This window comes from Sminthopsis crassicaudata, chromosome 2 (assembly GCF_048593235.1).
Source record: "Sminthopsis crassicaudata isolate SCR6 chromosome 2, ASM4859323v1, whole genome shotgun sequence".
Lineage (NCBI taxonomy): Eukaryota > Metazoa > Chordata > Mammalia > Dasyuromorphia > Dasyuridae > Sminthopsis > Sminthopsis crassicaudata.
Window position 1 is genome coordinate 104,270,051 of NC_133618.1, and position 23,720 is coordinate 104,293,770.

At 30.7% G+C, this 23,720-nt stretch overlaps 1 protein-coding gene across 2 annotated transcripts in view; it reads right to left on the reverse strand.

Moving 5' to 3' along the window:
- PPP4R3B (protein phosphatase 4 regulatory subunit 3B) overlaps window positions 1-23,720 on the reverse strand; it is a 77,157-nt gene that overhangs the window by 2,353 nt on the left and 51,084 nt on the right. The window contains exons 6-15 of one of the 2 annotated variants that reach the window (XM_074286964.1): window positions 17,625-17,741; window positions 15,842-15,958; window positions 12,886-13,017; window positions 12,161-12,263; window positions 11,545-11,586; window positions 8,888-9,046; window positions 7,748-7,917; window positions 5,308-5,447; window positions 4,126-4,310; window positions 2,300-2,502 (exon numbers count right to left, since the gene is read on the reverse strand). In XM_074286964.1, coding sequence (XP_074143065.1) covers window positions 2,300-2,502; window positions 4,126-4,310; window positions 5,308-5,447; window positions 7,748-7,917; window positions 8,888-9,046; window positions 11,545-11,586; window positions 12,161-12,263; window positions 12,886-13,017; window positions 15,842-15,958; window positions 17,625-17,741 — 1,368 coding nt within the window. The remainder of the gene's footprint in view (window positions 1-2,299; window positions 2,503-4,125; window positions 4,311-5,307; window positions 5,448-7,747; window positions 7,918-8,887; window positions 9,047-11,544; window positions 11,587-12,160; window positions 12,264-12,885; window positions 13,018-15,841; window positions 15,959-17,624; window positions 17,742-23,720) is intronic. The other variant, XM_074286965.1, reaches the window with a different exon arrangement.

Here is a 23,720-nt window from a genome sequence, read left to right on the forward strand (position 1 = left end):
CAACTATGCATTTAAACAGATACCAGGGCTTAATGTTATAGACCTATTAATTTTCACCCACCAAATTAGAAAAGAATTAATTAAAAAAAACCCTACATATGATGTATCATTGTTCCCTGTATTATCATTGTATCATTGTTTCTTTTAGTGCCTCAAATCCCAGAATTTTTTTTGCTTCACAAAAATTAGGACCCTCTCCTCTTCAAAAAAATAAAAATAAAAATTTAATGGAAATGATTCTTGAATCTTTGTGTTCAGTATAGGTATTCTGTTAAGAGTTATAACATTTATTGGTTTAAAAAATCTATAGCTTTCAATAATCCATTTATTCTCTCTAAATCCCTGATTCCCTCTTTTTGTCTAATTTGGGAAGTCCCAAAGTGGAATTTCCTGCCACTGTTGTAGATCTTGTAATGTATAGTCTCAAACAATCATGAGATGAATGAGATGTTAAGTAATGTGTTCATTTTCTGAGTTACAGGTCTTTCAGGTTGCCGTGTCAGTGGTCTTATCCATTGTCACATTCCCTCTTAGCAACAATATAAATTCTGAATAAAATTTATCTACTTTCAAGCTTCCTAAAAATATTTTTATACATTTTAAAAACAATCAATGCTACTTTCTGCAATTTCACAATGGCTAGCCTGATCTTCTCTTTCCTTGTTTTCAGCTCAACCTTCATGGCTACTTTCAAGATTTAGCCCAAGCACCCCTGTTTGCTTTTCTGTTCCTTCCCAAACTTCTTCAGCTCCGCTCCACAGCTGGCACTGGTGCTGAATCTTCTGTGTATATCTATGTATGTTTATTATCTCTTTCATCAGACTGAAGGTTTCTTGGAAGCTACTCTGCTTTTGTTTCTGTATCCCCAGTGCTTAGAACAGAGTGTGGCATACAGCAGGCACTTAATGTCTGTCAACTGAATAATTAATTGAGATCATCTAAATGAACTAATGAAAATCTTTGAAGAGCTTTTACATCAATACCACCTGAAAAATAAAACAATAATAAAAATATTGTCACAACTAAAATGTCTGCTTTCAGACATATTTGTATGTTTTAAAATATAGCAGATGGTGAAAGAATATGACAAACATTGGGCTTATAACAAGATGTCATTTGTATTATATTGGGAAGCCTGAAACTAAAATGCCGCTTTATTTATCTATGTATCTGTTTTACAGGGGTAGAGGTAAAGAAGAAAGTCTGATTATTCAAAGAAATGTGAAATAAGTGGAAGGGTAAATAGTCGTCCTTCCCCCCTTCTCACCCCCCCCCCCCCCAGGCTGGAGTTAAGTGACTTGCCCAGGGACACACAGCTAGGAAGTGTTAAGTGTCTGAGACCAAGGGAAAATAATTTAACAGAAACAAAGCTAATCATATTCTGTACCTTCTTTCCCCAATTTTCTGGCTAAAGTCATTGACTGGACAAGATCCATATGCCAAATCTGAGCTAAAAAAAGGATAACTTTTTAAGCCTGCAAATTATTAAAATGTCCACTTCTATTAGGAACTCATTGTCAGTTATAACTGATGTCATCTACTACAAGTGTCTTAGTCCAAAACCTAAAAACTTAACATAGAAAAAAAGGATTACTATTCAAAACTGTTTATACAAAGGCCTCACATATTTATATCAGATTTACCTATCTGGTACCTTTGTTGATTTATAAGCAAAAAATTTAATTGGAATTCAAATAAACTAGATTAATAGATATCAAAGTCCACACAGTAAAACATTTGGACTTTACTAAAACGAGCTCCCTATTTTACTTTTATTTTATACAAATTACAAAGAGGATCCATAGATACTTTACAAATTTGTAACATAATTAAAAATAGAAAAATTTTAAAAAGACCTAGACAATATTAAAAAAATACAGATAATTGCAAAGGAAAAAAATTCCAACGCAAGAATTTAGGAAGCATGGTAAAGTGGATCATTTAGCACAGTAAGAATTTTTGCATATATCTTGTATATCATAAGGCCTCTGAGGTCATCAAAAAACATATTCAATATATTTTGATGGTGGTAGCATATAATATACAATAGAATAAAATAAAGGCAGAAAAATGTCATTTAAATTTTTAACAAAGCTATTTAAACATTAATATCTAGAATTAGGCATTAGATGGATATTAACAGGTAACAGAGGCTTTAGTCAATTTAAAATATATCCCCCTAAATACCTACCAAGAATCTCAAGACATACTGATTGCTTCTAACAAAAAGATAATGGGAATGTTTAAAAGGAAAAAAAAAAAAAACCCCAAAAAAACCCAAACACCCACATTTACTCACCTTAGTGGCTGTGACTGAAGTAGTCAAGCTTGTATTTTTGGAAGAAGATCCATTAGAACTTGCTGGTGTTGTTTGAGCAGCTACAGATTTACTGTTCGTACTATTTGCTCCATTAGCAGCACTGGCAGAATGAGAGAAAGTAAATTTGAAGCCACCAGAGGATGTCCTTTTGGGAAGATTTTCTTTGTCTTCACTTTCTTTTGCTAAACCAAAGATAAAATATGAATATATATATATATATGTATATATACATACACATATGCATAGGTGTGTGTGTGTGTGTGTGTGTGTGTGTGTGTATGTGTGTGTGTATGTATATATATCAATCTGTGCTCACAAGTAAAAAATATCCTAATTTGTTTTTTTAAAGTCTAAGATGATCATGTCCCTTAAAAGCTCATTCTGGCAGTAACGGCAGGGATTAGTGTTTGTGATGAGCATGTTCAGAACAAACTAAAGGAACAAAATTATGGTCTGAATATTTATTTTAGTTTTATTACCCCTGAACTCAGATGAGATAGGAGTCTTTAGCAATGATGAGTGAAAACTAATTTTGAGGCCCTAGGAAAAAAGATAAGGAAACTAAGGCCTAAAAGAAGGAAAATTACTGTCCCAAGTCATGGCTGAGACTAAAGCTCAGGTCTCCCATTTCTAAATTCAATTTTTTTTTTCCTATTATATTTCTTTAAGATATAAGCAATGGAAAGTCAATCAGTAAAACTACCCTTTTAAAAGAAATGTTTAAATTTCTAATCACAGAATGTCAGATACCAAAAAGGTTATGCTTAAATTTTAATCCTTCTACAAAGATAAGGACTTATTTGAATCTACATAAAACAAATACAAATGAAATAAAGAGAAAACTTACTTTTACTTTTCTTGGCAATCTAATTGTTTCCCTCTATATTTACTCTAAACCTCTCTTTGGTTGATATCATAATATAAGCTATGCCATATTTACTTGTATGTTTGTCTTATTCCTTTTTAATTGTGAGCTTCTTCAAGACAAGAAATGTTTTGTTTCATCTTTAACTCCTGACTACCAAGAGTACAATGCCTTGAACATAGCAAGCACTTAACTTCATTTCTACAGACTGTGTAGAGATGAACTGAGGAGAGAATAATTTTTCTCTATAGTCTAACTTCTTAAGACCTTAAGAATTATATATTTAAAGAGAGATAAACTAAGCTGCCTTTCTAAGGTTGTTTCCAGTTCTAAGACTCTATAACATAATATAAACTGGTGTTTACAGGGTAGAGAAAAATATAAGGCCATTCATATCATGTGACAAAGAGCCTGATGCTGTCTGAATATCAAAAACCAAGACAAAGGTACTATGACTGAATGCAAAACTCAGAAGTCTGCCCTTTGAAATAAATAAATCAACTTATTCTTGGAAAGGGCTCCTAATAGTATAGTTCATTAGCTAATTGGAAGAAATGTCACTATGAAGCATTTAGTGTACACACCCCTTATGCGTTTTGTGAAAAGATAACTATGGCTTCACAAAAGAAAATATCATGACTTCTGTATAAATATAAACATATTTAAACAGATAATATTTAATAATAATATTAAAAATATGTGTGTGTGTACACACGCACATATGAAAAGATAGCAAAAGGGGGTAGCTAGGTGGCGCAGTGGATAGAGTACCAGCCTTGAATTCAGGAGGACCCTAGTTCAGATCTGGTCTCAGACACTTAATACTGCCTAGCTGTGTGACCCTGGGCAAGTCACTTAACCCCAGTCTCAAAAAAAAAAAAAAAAAAGAAAAGAAAAGAAAAGATAAAAGATAGCAAAGAAAATAATCCAAAATGAATACCTTTTTTGGTCTCCATAAACTTTTCATAGCTATCTGGAAAATCATCCTCTGGCTTGGATTTTTCACCTGGTGGTACAACTGCTTCACCTTCTTCCTCTTCATCTTCATTGAACCACATTTCTTCATCTTCCTCTAAGGTTCTTGCATCTCTTCGAAATCTGTTGCTACGCAATATAGATGGTACACTGTAATAAATATATTACGGGTGACTCAAATTCTGTAATCAATTTTTAAAACGTAAAAGAGAATTCATAAATGTGGAACCACGAGGAGTTGACTTTGCACAGAACACATCATAATATAATGATGATAATACAAATGGGTCAATCTGGAAATATTTTAAAGTATTTTAAGGTCAATTAAAATCTATGATGAATTAAAACATGAGTTTGTTTTTAAATAAAGGAAAGCCAATCCTTTTTGATCTTTCCTTTTAGGAGAAAGAAGGGGAAAAAAAGCACTATTACTATTGTATTGTACTATTATTTATGACTATTAAGGGTGAAAAAAATTTCTAGGAAAATTCTAGCTCCCCAGAGATATCCCACAAGTTACCATAAACCAACAATGTCAGAGTTTTAACAAAACTTACAAAAATTACAGCCAGATTTTTGCAGTAATAAAATGGAGGTTTAATTATGACATTTTAACAAAACGTCATAATTAAACCCCCATTTTACTACTGCAAAAAATCTGGCTGTAATTCTTTCAAATAGTAGACCAACAAAAAGATCTATCCCCTTTAGACCCTAACCCCTTCAATCTGCTCCTATCACTATCTCCATTGCCTCTGTTGAACCAAAAAACATATCTAGCTTCAGTTCTGAACATCAACATTGTCTTCTCCTGTGACTTGGGGCCATTAAACTCTGTATACAGCTCAGTTTTCAAATCATCAGGATCTTTGCCTGTAATATGCAGCACAGAGTTCCAAATACCTGGATTACTTAAACACAGACCTTTCTAATCCAATTCTTCTATGAAATTACCCTGGTTCATCCCTTTTTCCTGCCTTAGCCAAAGAACATTTCGTGGTACTACTTCCCCACAGTACTTCCACCTGAAGTTGGGTTTTCATAGAACCAAATAATAATGTAAAGTAGGAAATGCCTGTAAAATCAACAAGTATGGATCATTTTTGGAAATTGACCATAGACTTGAATTTCAAAATATAAACAATACCTGTTCAGTTTCTGACTCTGTCTGTCTTTTTCTTGTTCATATTTTGTCTTCAATCCTTTGAATGTCTGAACATATTCAATTGATTCAAGGGCCTTATAAAAATTTTCAACTATATGTGCAGTAAGAGACTTGATATCTTCCTGTATAAGCACAAAAAAATTTACATTCCACATAATTTTTCTCATCTCATACTTTTCCCAGAAAAATAAAAATGTTTTATCAGTACAAAGCTGCCCCCACTTTTTAAAATCACCTTTAAAAAAATGTCCTAAGTAATTTCTATAGAAAACTTTAAATGATTTCCCATTTCATGTTTTGGAAATGGGCCAGGGTTACATAAAAAAAATAAGCAGGTTCTGCAGAATTTATATAATATAGGACTGATGAACTATTTACCTAGAATTTCACTCCAGGAATTGGTCCTAGAGTTCTCTAATAATGAAGCCTTAACAACTCCTCCTGAATTCCATTTTATGTTTTTAAAGAACCAAACTGACCACCCCAGATTTATAGGAGCAAAAGAGTTCTTATATTTTGTATTGAGACACGATCCAAGACTTTTGTAGTCATTATGTGTCAAGAAATTCATAATCCATTTTTCAAAAAAGAAACTCCAGGAAGTCTTAAGGATCTTTAAATTAAAACAAATTTCCTTTGGCATTTGAATCAGAAAATGCAAACGAAGAGAAAAATGGGAAGCCCCAAAATAAAGTGGTTAAATTACAATATCATTAATTCTCTATTTAAGTTTTCAATAAACACAAGAACTCGTGAACAATGGTCAAATGGAAAAGGACACAATTTTGTAAAAGAAAAAACTCACCTCAATATTATTTTGCTTGCTGAAATTTTTAAAGAAAATGTTGCTTTGATATAGAGCTTAAAGGACCCTTCTCAGAGGTTATTGAGTTGAATCTCATTTAACAGACTTAATGACTTGTCAAACGTCATTTTCATAGAAAGCACCAGAGGTTGAAATTGTATTCTTCTGTTTGTTATTCAGCCAAGTTCTTTAGAGTTATATTAAGGTTGTGACTTTAATTTCCTGAAAGACCTCTTCTATGGCTACAAACTATACAATTTAACCTCTGCCAGATATTTTTAAAACATATGTGTTTTGTCTTAAGGTAGATCTGGCAAGGGATTATAAATAAACCAAGACAAAAAACCCAACTCAAACCCTATTAGCACTGTCTTAATGACACAATCCCTGTGTAAAGGCAGCATCACCACCAAAGAATATAAAGAATAAAACATCTTAAAGTGTGCAAAGTACTATGCAGATGTTAATTATTTCATTTGATCTTATCAGGAACAAAAAGTTTCTAAGTATATATTATGTTGGACTTTTAAATAAACATGAGATTTTATTATCTTATGAGGGAGAACTTAAAATGGAATCATATTTTTATATCCTATTTCTATATACCTCCTTTTCCCCACTCCTCACACCTCACCTCCTCTGAATCAGATATGTGCTTATCTGTAGGAGGAAAAAGCCTCTTTTCACAGACTAGTCTGTGGCTCCACTACTTCTTCTGACAAAAAGTTCCATTGAATGCTGTTCTTGATGGTATCCCTTATTTTATGAATTCAAAGAACATTAAGTACTATTATATGTTCAGAGTTTGGACAGGATTCCTAGTTTCAGTTCAGATTCTGCCATGAGACAATCTATATGTTCCCAAACAAGTCCATTAAACTTTCTGGGCCTTTGTTCTGCTATCTAGAAAATGAAAGGACTGAATTAATTGATCCTTTATACTTCTGAAATTTTTAAATTAAATTTTCTGGTATGCACTTCTAATGATAATATGCAATGGATTTTAGGCATAGGCTGTTGATAAAATTTTCTATGTTTTTAATATGAAATTAGTTGTCAATATCACTGACACTAAAATATATTTTAAGAGTTTATCAAAGAAGTTCTCTTTTCAAAAGATATTTCAAAAGCACATGTTTGAAATTCAAAAGGGAATGACAATATTTTAAATATCAGAACATTTGTCAACTGAGAACTAAAGTGAATTACACTTAACTGCACTAATATTTATTTAATTTACATTATAAGTGGTATAGTCCATGCTTTACATAATTATACTGATTTTTCTTACTTTTAAGAATTATTTCTATGATATTTATTATTTTAATAAATATGTTGATATTAGTCAAAAAGGGAAAAAAGTAGTGACAACTAAAGGTAACTGGAGAAAGAACAATGATCTTTAGGAAAATTTCATTTACTGAAGACAGATATCCAAAACACATGAAATAAACACACAAAAAATAGATTAAAAAAAAAGGGGAGGGAGAGTGGAATATAGGAAATTTAATTTTATTAATATACTCTTACTGAAATGTAATCAATGTGTCATTTCAGAAGTTAATTATAACATTTGAATAAATGCCAAGAACTCTTTTGAACAGTGTTGTAACTTACCACTCTTATGAATTCAAACAATTCAATGACAGCTGAGTTTAGCAGGTTGTATCGGGTTCCATTATCCAGAAGGGCATTTATAACTGGCTCAAAAAGATTTCCCTTGGTGATATAACGATTATAAAATTCATCTTTAAGACCAATTATCCTCCTCATGAAACGAAGAGCACCTATTAAAAATAATAATTTATCATTAAGGTGATGTTCTTCCTTTTATCAAAACAATCCACTGTAACCTCTCTCCTCCAGTCTACTAGAGCAAAACAAAAACTAAAGGCTAAAAAAAAAAAAAAAAAAAAAAAAAAAAAGACAAATTACAGCTATAATTTCTGCTAAAACCATACAATTCTAATTCCTTGTATTTGCCAATTCTATTTTTTATATACCATCTATCTCCAGTTAATTAAAATACTTTACAGATACTATGCAATTAGTTTTCATAAAACAAGATTTTTCAAAGATGTCTTTCCATACTAAAATTTTATTTACAGGAAGCCTTTTCCTCACTTCTATTTGTGTGGATATTTTTAACACAGGGAAGAATGAGACAGGAACAAAAAAGGAAAGGAAAAGAATTCTTATATAAATTCATTCCTTTTCTATCAACCCAATCTTTTTAGGATTAAATACCAGTATACTCTATTAACCATTTTAACATATAAATACTCTATTAACCATTTTAACATATAACATATAAAATCTAAATAATGTATTACAAGACAAATGAAACAGATTAACATGTAAGAAACAGTAAGAAATTCTACATCTAATAATTACTTTGTAGTGCTTTATCCACTATCTTCAGAACACAGTTCAAAACAAGAATAAATTAAACCACATAAAATTTCAAAGGCTCAAAAGTTTCAAAATAAGTGACTAAACTGGCAAAGAGAATAGGGAACGAAATGTGTGAAATAGTTTTTATCATGATGTTTTCTCTTTAGAACATTAAAACTAACCAAAATTTCTTTTCCAAGCATTATTATATAGTCCATATCCTTTCCACCTTCATTTTTTGAGGTTTTGGCTTTCCAATTCATAGCACCATAAATTCAACTGAATGAATAGATAGCTTTTTCTTAACTAAAAAAATTAGTCCTTAAATCACTTTATAAAAGCTCAATTTGAATTATTACTTACATAATGCCAGGAAAGTATGTTTTGAATTCATTAAGACCAGTACACGTCTCAGCAAATCTTTGTTCATAATATAATTTTTTATGTGATATGTGTGGTGTTCCACACAAAATGTGAGTAATTCCAAAATTAAGGCAAGCAGCTGTGCTGTTTGATAGTTATCTATTAAAAAAGAAAAAAAAAAAAAAAAGATGAATTAGACACATAAAAACACAAGAATTCTTATTGTCTATTTACATTTTTTTTTTTTTTAAATTGTGCAACCTACCCTTTATGGATACTATTCAATTTTATACCAATTAAAGACATTATTGTATTGTTATTATTATTATTATAAATAGCCCACATTTCTATAGTATTCCAACTCATCTATGTCTAGTACATACCACGTATTTGACAGATACTTCAGAAATTAACATTTTTATCTTTAGCTCTTTTCACAACAGAATCATTTGTAAGTTTTGATTTTTTTTTAAAGAATTCTTTAAAAGTCCAAATTAAATATGTTGATGTTTCTAGACATCCAGATATTTGCAGGTGAAGATTTCATGTTCAAATATATTATCTTCTCTTTGTTTAAAAATTGATATTGGTGTGATAACATGGGAGGTGGGGTAGAAACACTATATTAACAAGTCTAGCTACCTAACCACTAATTAGTTATGTCATCTTAGACAAATAATTTCAATATTTGGGTTGTTTTCCTTGAATCAAAAAATCAAGGGGGCTTGTTTTAGTTATTTCTAAGGAACCTTCTTATGAATAGGTAATGAAACCATTTGTTCAATGTTATTTTTTTTAAAAATCTATTTTCTTGTGATCTAGTTGTATCAGACCTAAAACTATATCATAAAGCAATGGTCATCAAAACCATTTGGTACTGACAAAAAAACAGAACAGTGGATTAGTAGAATAGGTTAGGTTCACAAGACACAATAGTTACAATGGTAACTTGGATAAGAATTCACTATTTGACAAAATTTGCTGGGAAAATAGTATGGCAAAAACTAGACATTTACCAACATCTAATATCCTATACCAATGGTTAAAATGGGTTCAAGATTTAGACATAAAGGATGACACTATAAGCAAATTAGGAGAACAGGATAGAATACCTCTCAAATCTATGGAGAAGGAAGGAACTAGAGAACATTATGAATTACAAAATAAATAATTTTGATTACATTAAATTAAAATATTTTTTGCATTAAAAAACCCAATGCAGCCAAGATTAGAAGAGAAGCCTCAATCTCTATAAATTGTTCTCCTTCCTATACCCTACTTGCTTTTTTGCTGTTCTTCACATACTAAATACTAACTTAGTATTTAAATACTCATATTAAAACTAAAAGCAAATATGAATAGAAAATGAAGGTATTTTTGATGCTACCAATTGGTTGAGCCATCTTTAAAAAAAAGTAGAATTAATTTATATTGAAAACTTTATGTTAAGTTGGAACTGGAAATAATCCATTTTTGCTTGTTTCACATTGTGCAGAATAGATACACATAAACTTTACTTCTAAAAATCTTTGAGCAATGACTTATGTTACTTGATTGTAGTTGTATGTATCTTTCAATGAATATACTTAAAACAATTTCACTTGTTTAGCTAATCATGATTTATCAAATTAATAAAGTGACTGGCTACTAACAGTTATTCATATGTCCTTTCTATCTCTCAGAACACTAAGATTTTTTTTTTTTTTAAATAGTGAAACACATTTCTTAACATTGAGTCTCATTGTTTTTAGGGAGAACAAAAAGGATTTTTTTATGTCTTAAAAAATGTTTTTGTCCATTTTTTCAATTTTGAAAGATTTTAATATCTTTTAATTTTCAAAATACATGCAAAAATAGTTTTTAACATTCACCTTTGCAAAACCCTATGTTCCAAGTTTGCTCGACTTTTTCCTGTGACGCCCCTTCTCTAGACAGCAAGTTATACAATATATATTAAACATGTGCAATTCTTCTATACATTTTATCACTGTGCCTAAAATTTTACAACATTAATTTCATCTTTATCTCATGCTTAATTTTGACTTCATGTGAGAAGACAGTGTTAACAGAATATATCTACAATTTTTTCCAGATCCTACTCCAGTAAGATGTCTAAATTATTCATAAAATGCCATGATCAACCCAAAACAGAAAGACACAAAAGTGAGTATCATTGCTCACTCTGCCCAAAATACTGAAAAAGTCTCCTTGCTAAAGATTGGCTTGAAGATATAGAATGAGTTACATGAATTCTATACTGATAATATAATATGTACTAGTAATGGTGATATAAGGTGATACAACACACACTAGGTTGTTTGTTTGCATACTCCAAAGAAAAAGAGTCCTGGTTTATATATGCCAAGAATATGTAATTAAAAAAGCTATCATGGAAAGAGGTCAAATGGAGAAATCAGGTTCCTAAGGAAAGAAGCAATACAGCTTAAAAATGGACAATAATTTAGACATTAAAAACCAGACAAATCTTTTTTCAAGACAACCTTTTTTTTTTGGTCATTTTAAATAAATGACAAAATTAAGTTAAAAAATCTCAAAAACCAAGTATAAACTGAATTTCTATTGTATTTTCCATAGAAGAAAACACGAGAATTTACATTGCTCTAAATCTGTTTTAAAAAGATAAACTTCACACTTACCAGGGCAAACCGTGTTACTTTTATTAGCACCAACTATTTCATCTAAATGGAAAAATAAAAGTCAGAATATTTTAGTTAAAACAAAGAAGTTTTCCACACAATTTCAAATAGAAATTCATGGAATATTAAAAGAATTATGCTAGGAAAATAAACTAGAGTTCAACCAGAATTCTGATGGAAATTTTTTTATTTTTCTTATGCATTCTAAACTAAGCTAATTTAATCCTCTGATTTACAGATTAACTTTCTAAGGCTTTCACATGGAAGATGAAATGGCTTCCCTCCATTTTCAGAGGACAATAATATTAGGAGTAAAGGACAGAATGTGAAAGGAAAAAAGGTAGAAGTTGGACTAGATGACCTCAACAATCTTTTTCAACTATTAAATGTTTAAATCCCAGCAACTCTAGTATAACAGAATTATCCTGCCATATGATTCAACAGTCCTCCAAAATCCATTAAAATAATTTTTTAAACCAGAAGTTACAATGTCCAAAAGTAGATTAATTAACAAGCCAAATAAAGTCAGTGTCATTAGATATGACTTGTAGTCATGGTTTTTGGGGTACTTTTAAGGAGAGAAAATGGTTAAAGGAACACACCCACACCCACTTACCCTTTTCACATTTGTCCTCTGAAGTATTAGCCAGAAGTGGTGCGGTGAGAACATGCATACAATGGTTATAGAAGAAATTTAGAAATTCGCTTTTTTCAGTTTTCTATAACAGAAAAGAACAAGGTGAGATTTATTAACAATCAACTTTAAGAATTAGTGCATATCACATGTTGGTTTTTAATCACTATTCAAAACATCATATATGATATATATACTTTAAGCATATTATTAGAGCTAAAAAAAAAAAAAAAGAAAATCATTGCATTTTAAGGTGAATATTACAAGAAACAAAATAAACTTATAAGGTAATATTCTAATGTTTATAAAGTACTTTACAGGTGTAGATTTTACAATTAAAAAGAAAAAAAAGCAAGATTAAATGATACCTATGAAGTAACAATAACTAAAATGGCTAAATGTATTTTAACATATATTTGAAACTTAATGTGTATAAAAAGCAAGAAAAGGAAGAAAAAAGAAAGAAAGTAGTTTACTTAAAGAAAGGGAATTTAGAAATCAACTTCTTAAAATTTAAATTTTTTACAAATCACATCCCTGGATTTTTAACCTTAATAATTATCAATTTAGAATCCTAAAATCCATATGCAAACTCAGATATTATACATGTTCTTCTCAACAAAGTGCTGTGTGCTATTTCTAAGACAAAACTATATTAGGCCAAAAAAAAAAAAAAAAATGCTTTTTACCCCTTGATAATGTCTTACATTAGCTGTAGCCAGCATGTTTTCTGGATCAATTAAAGTACGAAGGAGTCCCATTAACTGAACAGCTCCTCCGAGTTCAGGGTCAGTATCACAGATCATTTGTTCAATTACTACATTAATGAGAAGAATATCCTGAAAGAATACGGGTTTCAGTTAGACTATGCTTTAATAAATATATCATATTGAACTATGTATTCATATATATAGATACAGATATTTTACATATCACCAACTGAATGAAAAATAAAAACAAACCAGGATTAAATCAGATAACAATGAAATAATAAAATAAGCATTTAATTCAATTTCTTCCTGTTTTTTCAGACTGTAGTCCCCAAAGAAGAAAAAAATCTACTCCCCAATCTACTCAAAGAAAAAAAAAAAAAAACCCACAATCAGGAGAGAAATCTACATTATGTCAGCCAAAGTAATATTGTTTTAAACATATGTGTATATACATATGTAGGTGTGGCAAGAGAAAACAGATGGAGCAATCAAGAGCTATTAGAAAAATCAGGCCATAAAATAGATTTCTTTACAGGTTCAAGAGTTAACCTTCAATCTGAACTAGCTTTCATGTTTCCTAAAGATTAAAAACAATAAGAAGTTCTGTGTTAAGAAGTAAAATGGTAGTCATATCAGGAGCCTAGAGAAAAGCCAATGACAGACAGTGGGAATATATTTACAAATTTTAATCATCTGTAAAGCCAATTTGGCTAGAATATATATATATATATATATATTTTTTTTTAATTCTGCCTGCTTCTATGTACTGAAAGTTCAGTGAATAGTTTCTCTTAATTACATGTAAGGAGAAATTGATGTCATTAAAAAGGGGAATTTAAATGACAAGTTTCTACCCTAAGCGTTTTGAATCCAAGTAAAGTTTAACCCAATAAAAATTGCAACATGGCAGACAAACAAGAGACTATTAATGATTGGCTCAAGAATTGAGCTTAAGTAGAATCTATACTAAAAGACATATATGATGTGCCAAAAACCAGACAGAAGGAATAGCTTTATAAGAAATATTTGTCTATGTGGGTTTCCAACTTTCTGATTAGATATGATGGGAGGTTTAGAATCTAAGTTATATGATGAATATAGAACTATGTCTCGGGGAGTAAATGAAGAGAAGGGAGAAAATTTTTGTAACAAGGTTTTGCAAGGGTGAATGTTGAAAACTATTTCCATATATTTTGAAAATAAAAAGCTATTATAAAATAAAGAATGAAAGTTATAATTGAAACTGACAAAATGCAAAAGATCAGAATGGTCTTTACATCCATTCTTTCCAAATCTATGATAGTCTGAAGGCACTGAATAGAACAAAGTAAAAGCTTGATAAACTTATTCTAAAAATTTTTTTAAAGTTTTGCCAAAGAAGAAAATCACTATATCACTGAACTACAGATACACAAAATCAATTAACTTAAGACAGACATGTTTTGTTTTTAAACAAACAAAAAAAAAGTAAAAATATTAGTATTTTCTTTCATGTTTAACAACAAAACTTTTCTATAGTAATTTGTTTTGTCTAGATTTCCAAGGATATTGGATTGTATCATAAAGTTTTTGTGAAATAAACTATACTTCCAGGAGTTTATGTACATGATGCTAGAAGATAAAAAACTGAATGTTGTTTACTTATTCATAAGCAACACCAAATTATCAAGATTTCTGTCTAAAGCATTGCTGCAGAAGATCAGTTTGTGGTGCATTTTTTCTTTACTAAAGAAAAAAAGTCAAAATCACTCCAATGAAAATCCTCAACTTTTAATTACTTGATCTTGTTAACTTTTAGGAAAAGGAATATATTAAAAATTACCAAAGAACTAATCCATAAATATACAATTTAGGACAATTAAAGACCTATTGACTGATGATAAACTGAGAGAATCTGAGATGGGAGCCTTTCCACAATTTTAAAACAAAGAACTGTTAACAGAACATCAGCACTATGGACGGACATGATCTCCAGACTAAACAGAAACCAGATCATTCAACTTTAAATATTCTAAGTAAAAGTTAAGAGACAGATGATAATGACAGAAAATAATGTTAAAATATAACATGATAAATGTCTTTAATCAAATAAATTGTTACCCATACCTAATTCTAATAAACTATATTAAGTCAATGCAGAAGTCACTCAAAAGGTACACATAAAACAAAGTAGACTATGCACTTTAGAGTCAAAGAAATGTCATTTGAAGAAAAACATCTACAAATATCTTTCAAGAATACAGAATGAATACAAGAAGCCCAACACAAATTAAAATTTTAAAATACACAGAAATGGCTACATAAAAAGCCTAAGAAAATATCTAAGTCAATCTTTTAAATCCTTAAAGAAAATGCTGTTAGTAAATCTAATGTGGAATTGAAGACAACAAAAATAGTAATAAACTGACATTTGATCCAATATCTACTACTAAACGGATGGGTGAAAAGAGCCTGGAAAATAGATCACAATATTTTAATGACTTAGCTAATAACATAAAAAATGCTTTAAAATACAAAAAACATGAAGTCTTCATGATTTCTCTTTCAAAATAACATGAATATAAAGCAAAAAGATATATAATTTTCTTGTACTGAAAAGATAAAAAAAATTGAGGTGAAATTTTTTTTAAAAAACAAGTAGAATAAACACCCAAACCAGTTATGTTTGCTGACTAATGTCTTATAATTTAGATTAATAGCTACTCGTCAAAACATATACTTAAGAGTGACATTTAAGACTTCAAATCTAATATCTGTGTTTTTTCTTGATAATAAAAAACTAAAAAAAAAAAAAAAAATTATAATTGCTTTCTCTAAACTGTCCAAATAATGTATTAATTATAAATCTTATTCTACTTTCAAATCCTTAAAACTATGACTATTCTTATTCTCAATAAATTTACATGTATAAACCTATGGTAATATTATTTACTATAACATTATTACTTACATCATCACTCTGCTGGGCTTCTTGCATAACAAACTCTCGGACCATGGATGGACTAAACTCTACTAGATAAGAAAATATATCTGTAGCAGCAGACCTGACCTGCAAATCATCCATTCCCTGAATAAAAGAAAAATTAATCATTCAGATACACTTTGAAAAACAGCGAATTGTGCCAACAAAATTTACTATGTATGGTTTGTACACTATTCTTCATAATGATGGAAGATCAACCCCTGTACTGTACGAAAATAATCCTATGTGGAAACAAAAATAACAAAAAAAGTTTGTTAGTGATAATTTCTATTGCTCCCATCACTCTGCCATTCTTCTTGACTATGTGTTTCTTCCTTTTCTTTCTTCCAAAATACCAAATCTTTAGAGCTAAAGTGTTTAATAATTAGCTTCTGGAGAAGCAACATAGTGTAAAAGACAGAGAGTAAAGCTCAAAATAAGATCTGAGTTCAATTGTCATCTGATACATATTGGCTTTGTAAAACAGGGAAAATCATAAAACCTAGTGTCTCCTAGCCAATCTCAGACTATATATCACAGAACAGTTGCAGGTTTGCACTGACAAAAAATTTTTAGTTTATAGTCCTTCCACCCAAGGTAAACCAATGGGATAGAGGAAAAAATCCGGGTTTGGAATCAGGAAGAATGGAGATAAATATAGCCTCAGACATTTACCTTATTGACTTTGGGCAAATCACTTTTCTTAGCCTCAATTGTAAAATAGGAACCATAATTACTTGTATCTCCTACAGTTGTTGTGAGGATAAATGAGATTAAAAGTAAAAGCATTTAGCAGGTACCTGATGTGTGGCTATGTAAATACACTGCTTATCTCCTTCTCCCTAAGTCTCTACCTCCAGGAGTCTGGAAATTTCCTGCTTTTGGTTTTTGATTTTTGATCATAAAATTCTACTAATTAGATCATGCATTCTTTAATTTTAGGGATAGCATGATATGGAGAGTGCTGGCCCCTACCATCAGGAAGACTTTCACATACTGGCTTTGAGGACTATGGGCAATTTATGATTTCTTAGTGTTTAAAGAAACTTCTAAGGCTAAAAATCTTCACTGGTAGAGGAAATCTTCACCAAGAACTCACCAATGAAATGAAAGATGCAGTTAATTTTTTAAAATTAACTCAAGAATGAGAACCTATTCAGTGTAAGGCACTGTACTAAGCAAGAAAAAGAATAGATTAAAAAAAAGATGAATTTAAAAAATAATTCTCAACTTCAAGGAACTTCCCTATAAGCAATGATTTATACATGAAATAAAATAATCAAAATTTCTGAATTCCCCATTTCAAAATCATAAGAAATTATGAGCTTAGTGCCTTCTCTATTACTTAAATTTTCTCCTTATATTGACTCCTAAGGCATGCTTCTAGCCTTTACAAAATCTGTATCTATATCCTTAATGGATTTCCTCGATTGTCCCTAATTGGGAATACTTGCAAAAACTAGTTTGGGAAATTGGATATGTTTATATAACTATTTAATGATTACAGGGTATGACTGGGTTTTCTGGAGGATATTCAATGTTTTACCTGTCACCCTCAAAGTCATTCACACACCAAAGTTATCATCTTAATCAAAACTCCAAAACTTGCATACATGTTAACCAAACAATAGCTGTGATTACAGTAACTGCATTACAAAATATCATTTTATAACCAAAATGTATTAGTGATATAAATTTCATTATTAGGATTTATAAGGTCAATATAAAAAATTTACAACTTCCAAAAGTATAAAAAAAATTATATAGTTACCATTACAATTTCAAGAGCAGGAAGAATCCCCAATTTTGCCAAAGTTTTGAAAAATGCATCCCTGTTCTGAGGTTGTAACGTTTGAGAAAATGCACAGAATTCCTTGAAAAAATTAACCTGTAATGTGAGAAACCATAGTAAGTTGGCATGTATGAAGAGAAACTTGGACCTCACTGGAATGTAGTCCAAAAGGAGACTGAACGCAATACAATACTTTTTGATCAAAACCCACCTCTTTCATGCTGTATAAACATACCCAATAATGCTTATCACAGTTGTTGGGAATAAGCTTCATCAACTACTTTCTCTACCTTTTTATTATAAAAGAGCTCTCACTTATAATCTGATGCAGCATTGTGGCATAAAATGGAAAAGCCTTAGCCTGCAAGATAGTGATCTAGATTAAAGCCTCCACTATAATATTTACTAGGTGTGTAACTTTGAGCACATTATTTAATCTCTGAAGGCATCAATAATTTTATTTGTAAAATGAGAGGGCGTAAAGAAAGTGATTCCTAAGATATCTGTATGTAATACCATTGTATAAATGCATAATTAAAAAGCATGTTTAAAAAGAAAGCCTACGAGATAAATATTTCATCATTTATACTGGATTTCAATCTACTACTGGTATCAGAGTAAACAAATTCTATGGACTGGTAGACTCATAAGGACAAAATACTAGCAGTTTTCAATTTACAATTCAATTGTATTCTAAAAGTTCATTTGTAGATTGGAAGCGTAAGGCTCAGAACTCATAATCTCCTAGGGAAAAAAAAAATAGATCACAAAACTTGTGTGGAAACCTGTATAGATTTCAACAGATTAAAAGTACTTAATGCCAAATTCATATATTTAGGTCCTGGGAACAAGAAATCAATGCAATGCACAGGAAGAAAAAGAAAGAAAGTTTGTGCCTTTTTTCTTGAATATAAGATTAGTCCTAATAAAAAAAAATTTGAAATTAGCAAATTTCATCTTTGTAGTCTTGCCCAAAGTGTAAGAATATCTCCCTCTTGGACCTATATGCTGTTGTAACTCTAACTCCTGTCCTCATCTAGTTTCTGTTTGCCACTAATCAAAATGTCTATTTTGTGAGTACAGCTAACTAAAATTAAATATTGTAATGAAATATTTGCTTTAATACTGATGTTTTTAAATGATGCTTTAGAGTAAATGCCTCCAAGGGATTTTATATTTTGAAAAGATGTTTATATCTAAGTTCCTGGCAACATAAACAGACATATTTAAAAATTTACTATGTGACATGGTGGGAAGAAACAAGTTACCCCATAGGCATATATCCCCTTCTTAAACTTTTTCTTTTCCTTCAATTCCAAAAAACCAAGAAAAATCTAAGCATTTTTGAATTTTTGCAAAATGCCTTCCGAGGAAGCAGCAGCAAGGATTCTTGCAATTCTAAGACTATAGAAAGAAAGAAAGATACAGCTATCTGCACATACAGGAATGTTTGTAAGTCTGATGTTTGTTATGATGGGGACTTTTTGTATTGGAAAGTACTCTTGGTATTATGAATCATCCTAAAGACATACAGTAATCATACATATGATACTACTAATTCCAATAATTTTTCTTATACTATGGAATTCCTTTCCATAAAACATCCAACATACTAGACATGTTCTGATTATTTTAATATCTCAGGATTATACGTAATATACTATTCCAGCTGTCCATTCCATGTTTCACTACTACATGCCTGGCCCACTATTATTTTTTTCACCATAATTTTTTATGCCATTTCTTGCACAAAAAACCTTGTTTAGATATAGAAGAACAGGAATGGGGTCCAGGCTCCAAGAAATGCTACATGTCACTTCATACCCCTAGGTCTCCACATCATCATTAATTAAGCATTTAAAAGTGTACCATGTACCCATGCACTGCTTTCTACCTGCTAGACACACTGATGGAAAAATAAACTGTTCCTGTCCTCTAGAAGCTTAAAATTTTCCAGAGAAGAAATGAGGAGAATGGGCTAAGAAGCACTTAAAATAACCTCCAAGTCTAAATCCTATGATCCTAGGAGGTGTTTCATTAAATCTAACCATTAAGCATCACCAGAAGAAAATATAAGTGATAAATGAGTCTTCATGACAAGTGAGCAGTTTGTGATAACTAAAAAGCACATCCTACTATCCCCAAAGCAACCCATCCAAACAACTACTACCTGCTTAATTCTGGACCCAGCTCCTTTTCAATCAAATTAAGACCCATCCAGCAGCATTCATGTCTGGGGAAGAAAGTGAAGACTTTTAGGAGTATAGATAGTATCTTTAAAAATCAGTGCCACCAATCAAAGGCAAGGATTTCAAAAGAAATGGAAGATTTGAGAAGTAATCAGCTGGTTAATAAGAAGGGTTCTGAAAATAGGATTTGTATTTCTATACCACATGATGATAAGTAAGTGATGATAAGAGGGAAGGGATGAAGTATATCTCACAAGGGCTGGAAAGATTCACTGCTTGCTTTGTAAATCCCATCAAAGGATTTTTAACTAAAAAACAACATAGGTAACTATAAAGGTCCAGTTGTCTCTAAGTTATCCTTCCAGACTCCCAGCCAGACTCCTCTCCAGGCTCAATGTTGCCTTTTATCCTCAAAGAGAATGGGCATGTGAGAACTCAATGGAGCCTGTGAGAACTTCCACAGCCAATGAACTTGCTCCTTTTAAAGGTGTAAACTCCCTTTAAAGGCCCGAACCAAAGGTGTGAATTCTGAGCTAGAGAATTATTTAGACAACCTGAGTTCTCACCTTGTAATCCTAACAGGTAACAAAGGAAATATAATTTAACAGAAAGAAAGAAAGCCCATGGCTTATGATGTTTAGATGCAACTACATCAAATACATACCATGAAAAGCGAATTAGAGATCAAAACTTAAAGGTGTCAAATTTAAACTCAAAAAATATAATAAAAATGAGGAAATTAATTTGGATACTTTTAAGGTCTTTTTTATCTTCATACTGAAGATCTTGTAATTCTCATCCCTCTCATTTATGGGACTATGCCTCAAACCTAAGATTGTACTCTCTAATGGGTAGAGAACTGGTTTATGAGCCAGAAGTCAGAAGTCCTAGGTTTGAATCCCCTTTTAGATACTTACTTGCTGGGTGACCCCAGGCAAATCATTGAATCTTTCTGGATTCTCAGTTCTTGTTTTAATGATAATCACTTGATATTTTAAATGCTGTTTTAAGATTTGTAAAATATTTTACTTTCATTAACACATTGGTTTTCACAAAAACTGTACAACCACATGGTTAGAAAGAAGAATCAGATGAAGAGGTCAACAGGAAACACAAGGCTGGAACACAGGCTTTTATATACGGCTTTTTATATATATATAAGGAGAGGCTTCAATTATCACTATTCAACACTCACTATGTCAAAAGCTAATAATCTTTATTTGCAGCAAGAGCAACTGATAGTTACATTTATTTGTTTTGATAATTTTATTTTTTAGAAGTAGAACCATCAAGAAAAGGGAACAACCTCAGTATCTGATTCATATCAGGTGGCGAGGATAAAAATGATTGGACCTTTGCAGAAGTGACTACTTTTATTCTAGAATTTATGACAGAGATGTAAAAACAACAAACAAACCAGAAGTCAAATATGAACCCTAGATTTTAGTAAAATAGATTTCTAATGTTCAAGAGAAAGGAAGGCAAGTGTTTTTTCATAATTAAAATTCTATAGATAAAGTCAGCACAGGAGGGATAGGAAAAGTCTCATGAATGAAATTTTTTATTCTAAAGAGAAAAAAAGAAAAAATCCCAAGGAGGAATTAAAAAAAAAAAAAAAATCTAAATCTCTAGAGAAGAAGTAGATATACAGGGAATTTATCAACCAATGAAGAATACCAAATTCCATACTATTAACAGTCATCTGGAAAAAAATAATCAAAATCACTAATGATAAAAGAAAGGCAAATCAAAACGACCAGAAGGTGTTACCTCACACCCAACAAATTGGCAAAGATAATAAAGTATGAACATAGTCAATGCTAGAAGTTGTAGAAAAATAAGCATACCACTCCACTGTTAATGGAACTATGAATTTGCCAAATAATTCTGGAAAGCAATTTGGAATTATACTAATTAGCAAGCCAAAATCTTTGACCTAGAAATTCCACTACTCCAAATGGTCACTGAGAAAAACAAAACAAAACAAACAAAAAAACCCACTAAATACTTGTAGTACTTTTTAAAGTGGATACAAAGTAGATCCCACCAACTGAGGAATGGCTAAAAAAAATTGTGCTATATGAATGTAATGAGACATTATCGTGCTGTAAGAAACAATGAATTCAGTGTATACAGAAACTCATGGTAACACCACGACTGCAAACAGAAGGAAACAAATTCAAGAAAGCAACATATACAATTGTTTTCAACAATATAAATGGGAAGAATCACCACATTGGTCTCAAAGAAGAGATAAGGCCCTCAACCCTCACTCTAGTTTGTTTCAGTCCTGTCCTTTGCAAAAGAGGGTCCCCACAGGTATAGAACATTGCATATACTGTCACATTTTTTTTTGATGGTCCTGATTAGTTTTGTTGAATTTACCTTTTCCTCAAAACAAATTTTCATTTGGTATTAGTTTTAAAAAATAGAGTGAAAGATCATCGGAAAAAATTAAACAAGGGAGACTTAGAAACAATGGGATTTACTAGCCTAGTGTTTGATTAAGTGGAAAACATAAATAAATCAGAAAACTCCTTTTTTTATTAAAAAAAAATTTTAGGAAAACTGGAAAGCAGTCTAGCAGAAATTAGGCTTTAATTAACACTTTATACTATGCTCCACAATACAGACTTAATAGACACATAACTTTAATGTTAAAGAATATACTGTTAAAACAAAAAAGAAAAGCAGATCATACTTTTCATTCAACAGATATATTCTTAACCAAATAAGAGATAAACAATTACAAAAGATAAAATGGATGATGAAACAGAAAAGCTTCTTCCCAGAGAAAAGTGATGCACTTAGAATAAAAAGGGAAGAGATTTAATGAGTAAAAAAATTTTTAAATCAAATTTCTCTAAGAGAATGGCTTAATATTTAATTAATACTTAATAAAAATGCACAAGACTAATAGCTATTGTCCAATAGAGAAGAGGTGAAAGGATATGAATAAACAGTTCTCAAATGAAGAATAGTAAAGTATTTATAACAGAACAAATGCCCCAAATCACAACAAAAATGAAAATCAAAACAACCTTAAGATTTTGCCTTACACCTTGAAAATGGACAAAGATTACAAAAAATGACAATAGTCAATTTGGAGGGGATGTGAAATTATGGGTATTCTAATACATTTTTAGTGGAGTTGAGAAATGGAGTAACCATTTTGGAAAGCAGTTTGGAATTATGCAAATAAAAGTGACTAATATGTCCATACTCTTTGAATCAGAGAATCTCTTAGTGAATTTATAAACCAAGAAAGCCATTTATAAGAACCAAGTCCTCTTATACACCAAAATATTTATAGGAATACTTTTTTGTATGACATCAAAAAACTGGAAAATAAAGTAAATGCTTATCTATTAGAGAATGGATAAACTGTAATACAAAAATATAATGGAATGTTATTGTGTTGTAATGGAATACAGAGAAAATTGTAAAGACCTACATGAACTGATTCAGAGTGAAGTAAGCAGACCCAAGATGATACAACACACATAAAACTACAGCAATGTAAATGAAAAGAACCACACATTAAAAGGCAAAAGTGAATGTTAACAAAATTATAAAAGATCGAGAACTTGAATGAAAGGATATTAGAAAATACCTCATTCTAACCCATTTTGAAGGTGGGAGGTCATATGGTTTTTGCCCATGTTTTCAGTCATATAAAAATACCATTGGTCATATAGGATGGCTCTCTGGGAGGGTGATGGGAAGCATAATTGGAATAAATATAACAAATAGAAGATAATAAGTTATTTTTTTCAAAATTCTTTGTTATAAGAGTTATTTTTCTGGGAGGTGAGAAGGTAAGGAATACTGAGAAATCTGGTTGATAAAATAGAAGTAAAAGAAGATATCAATAAAGATCTATTTT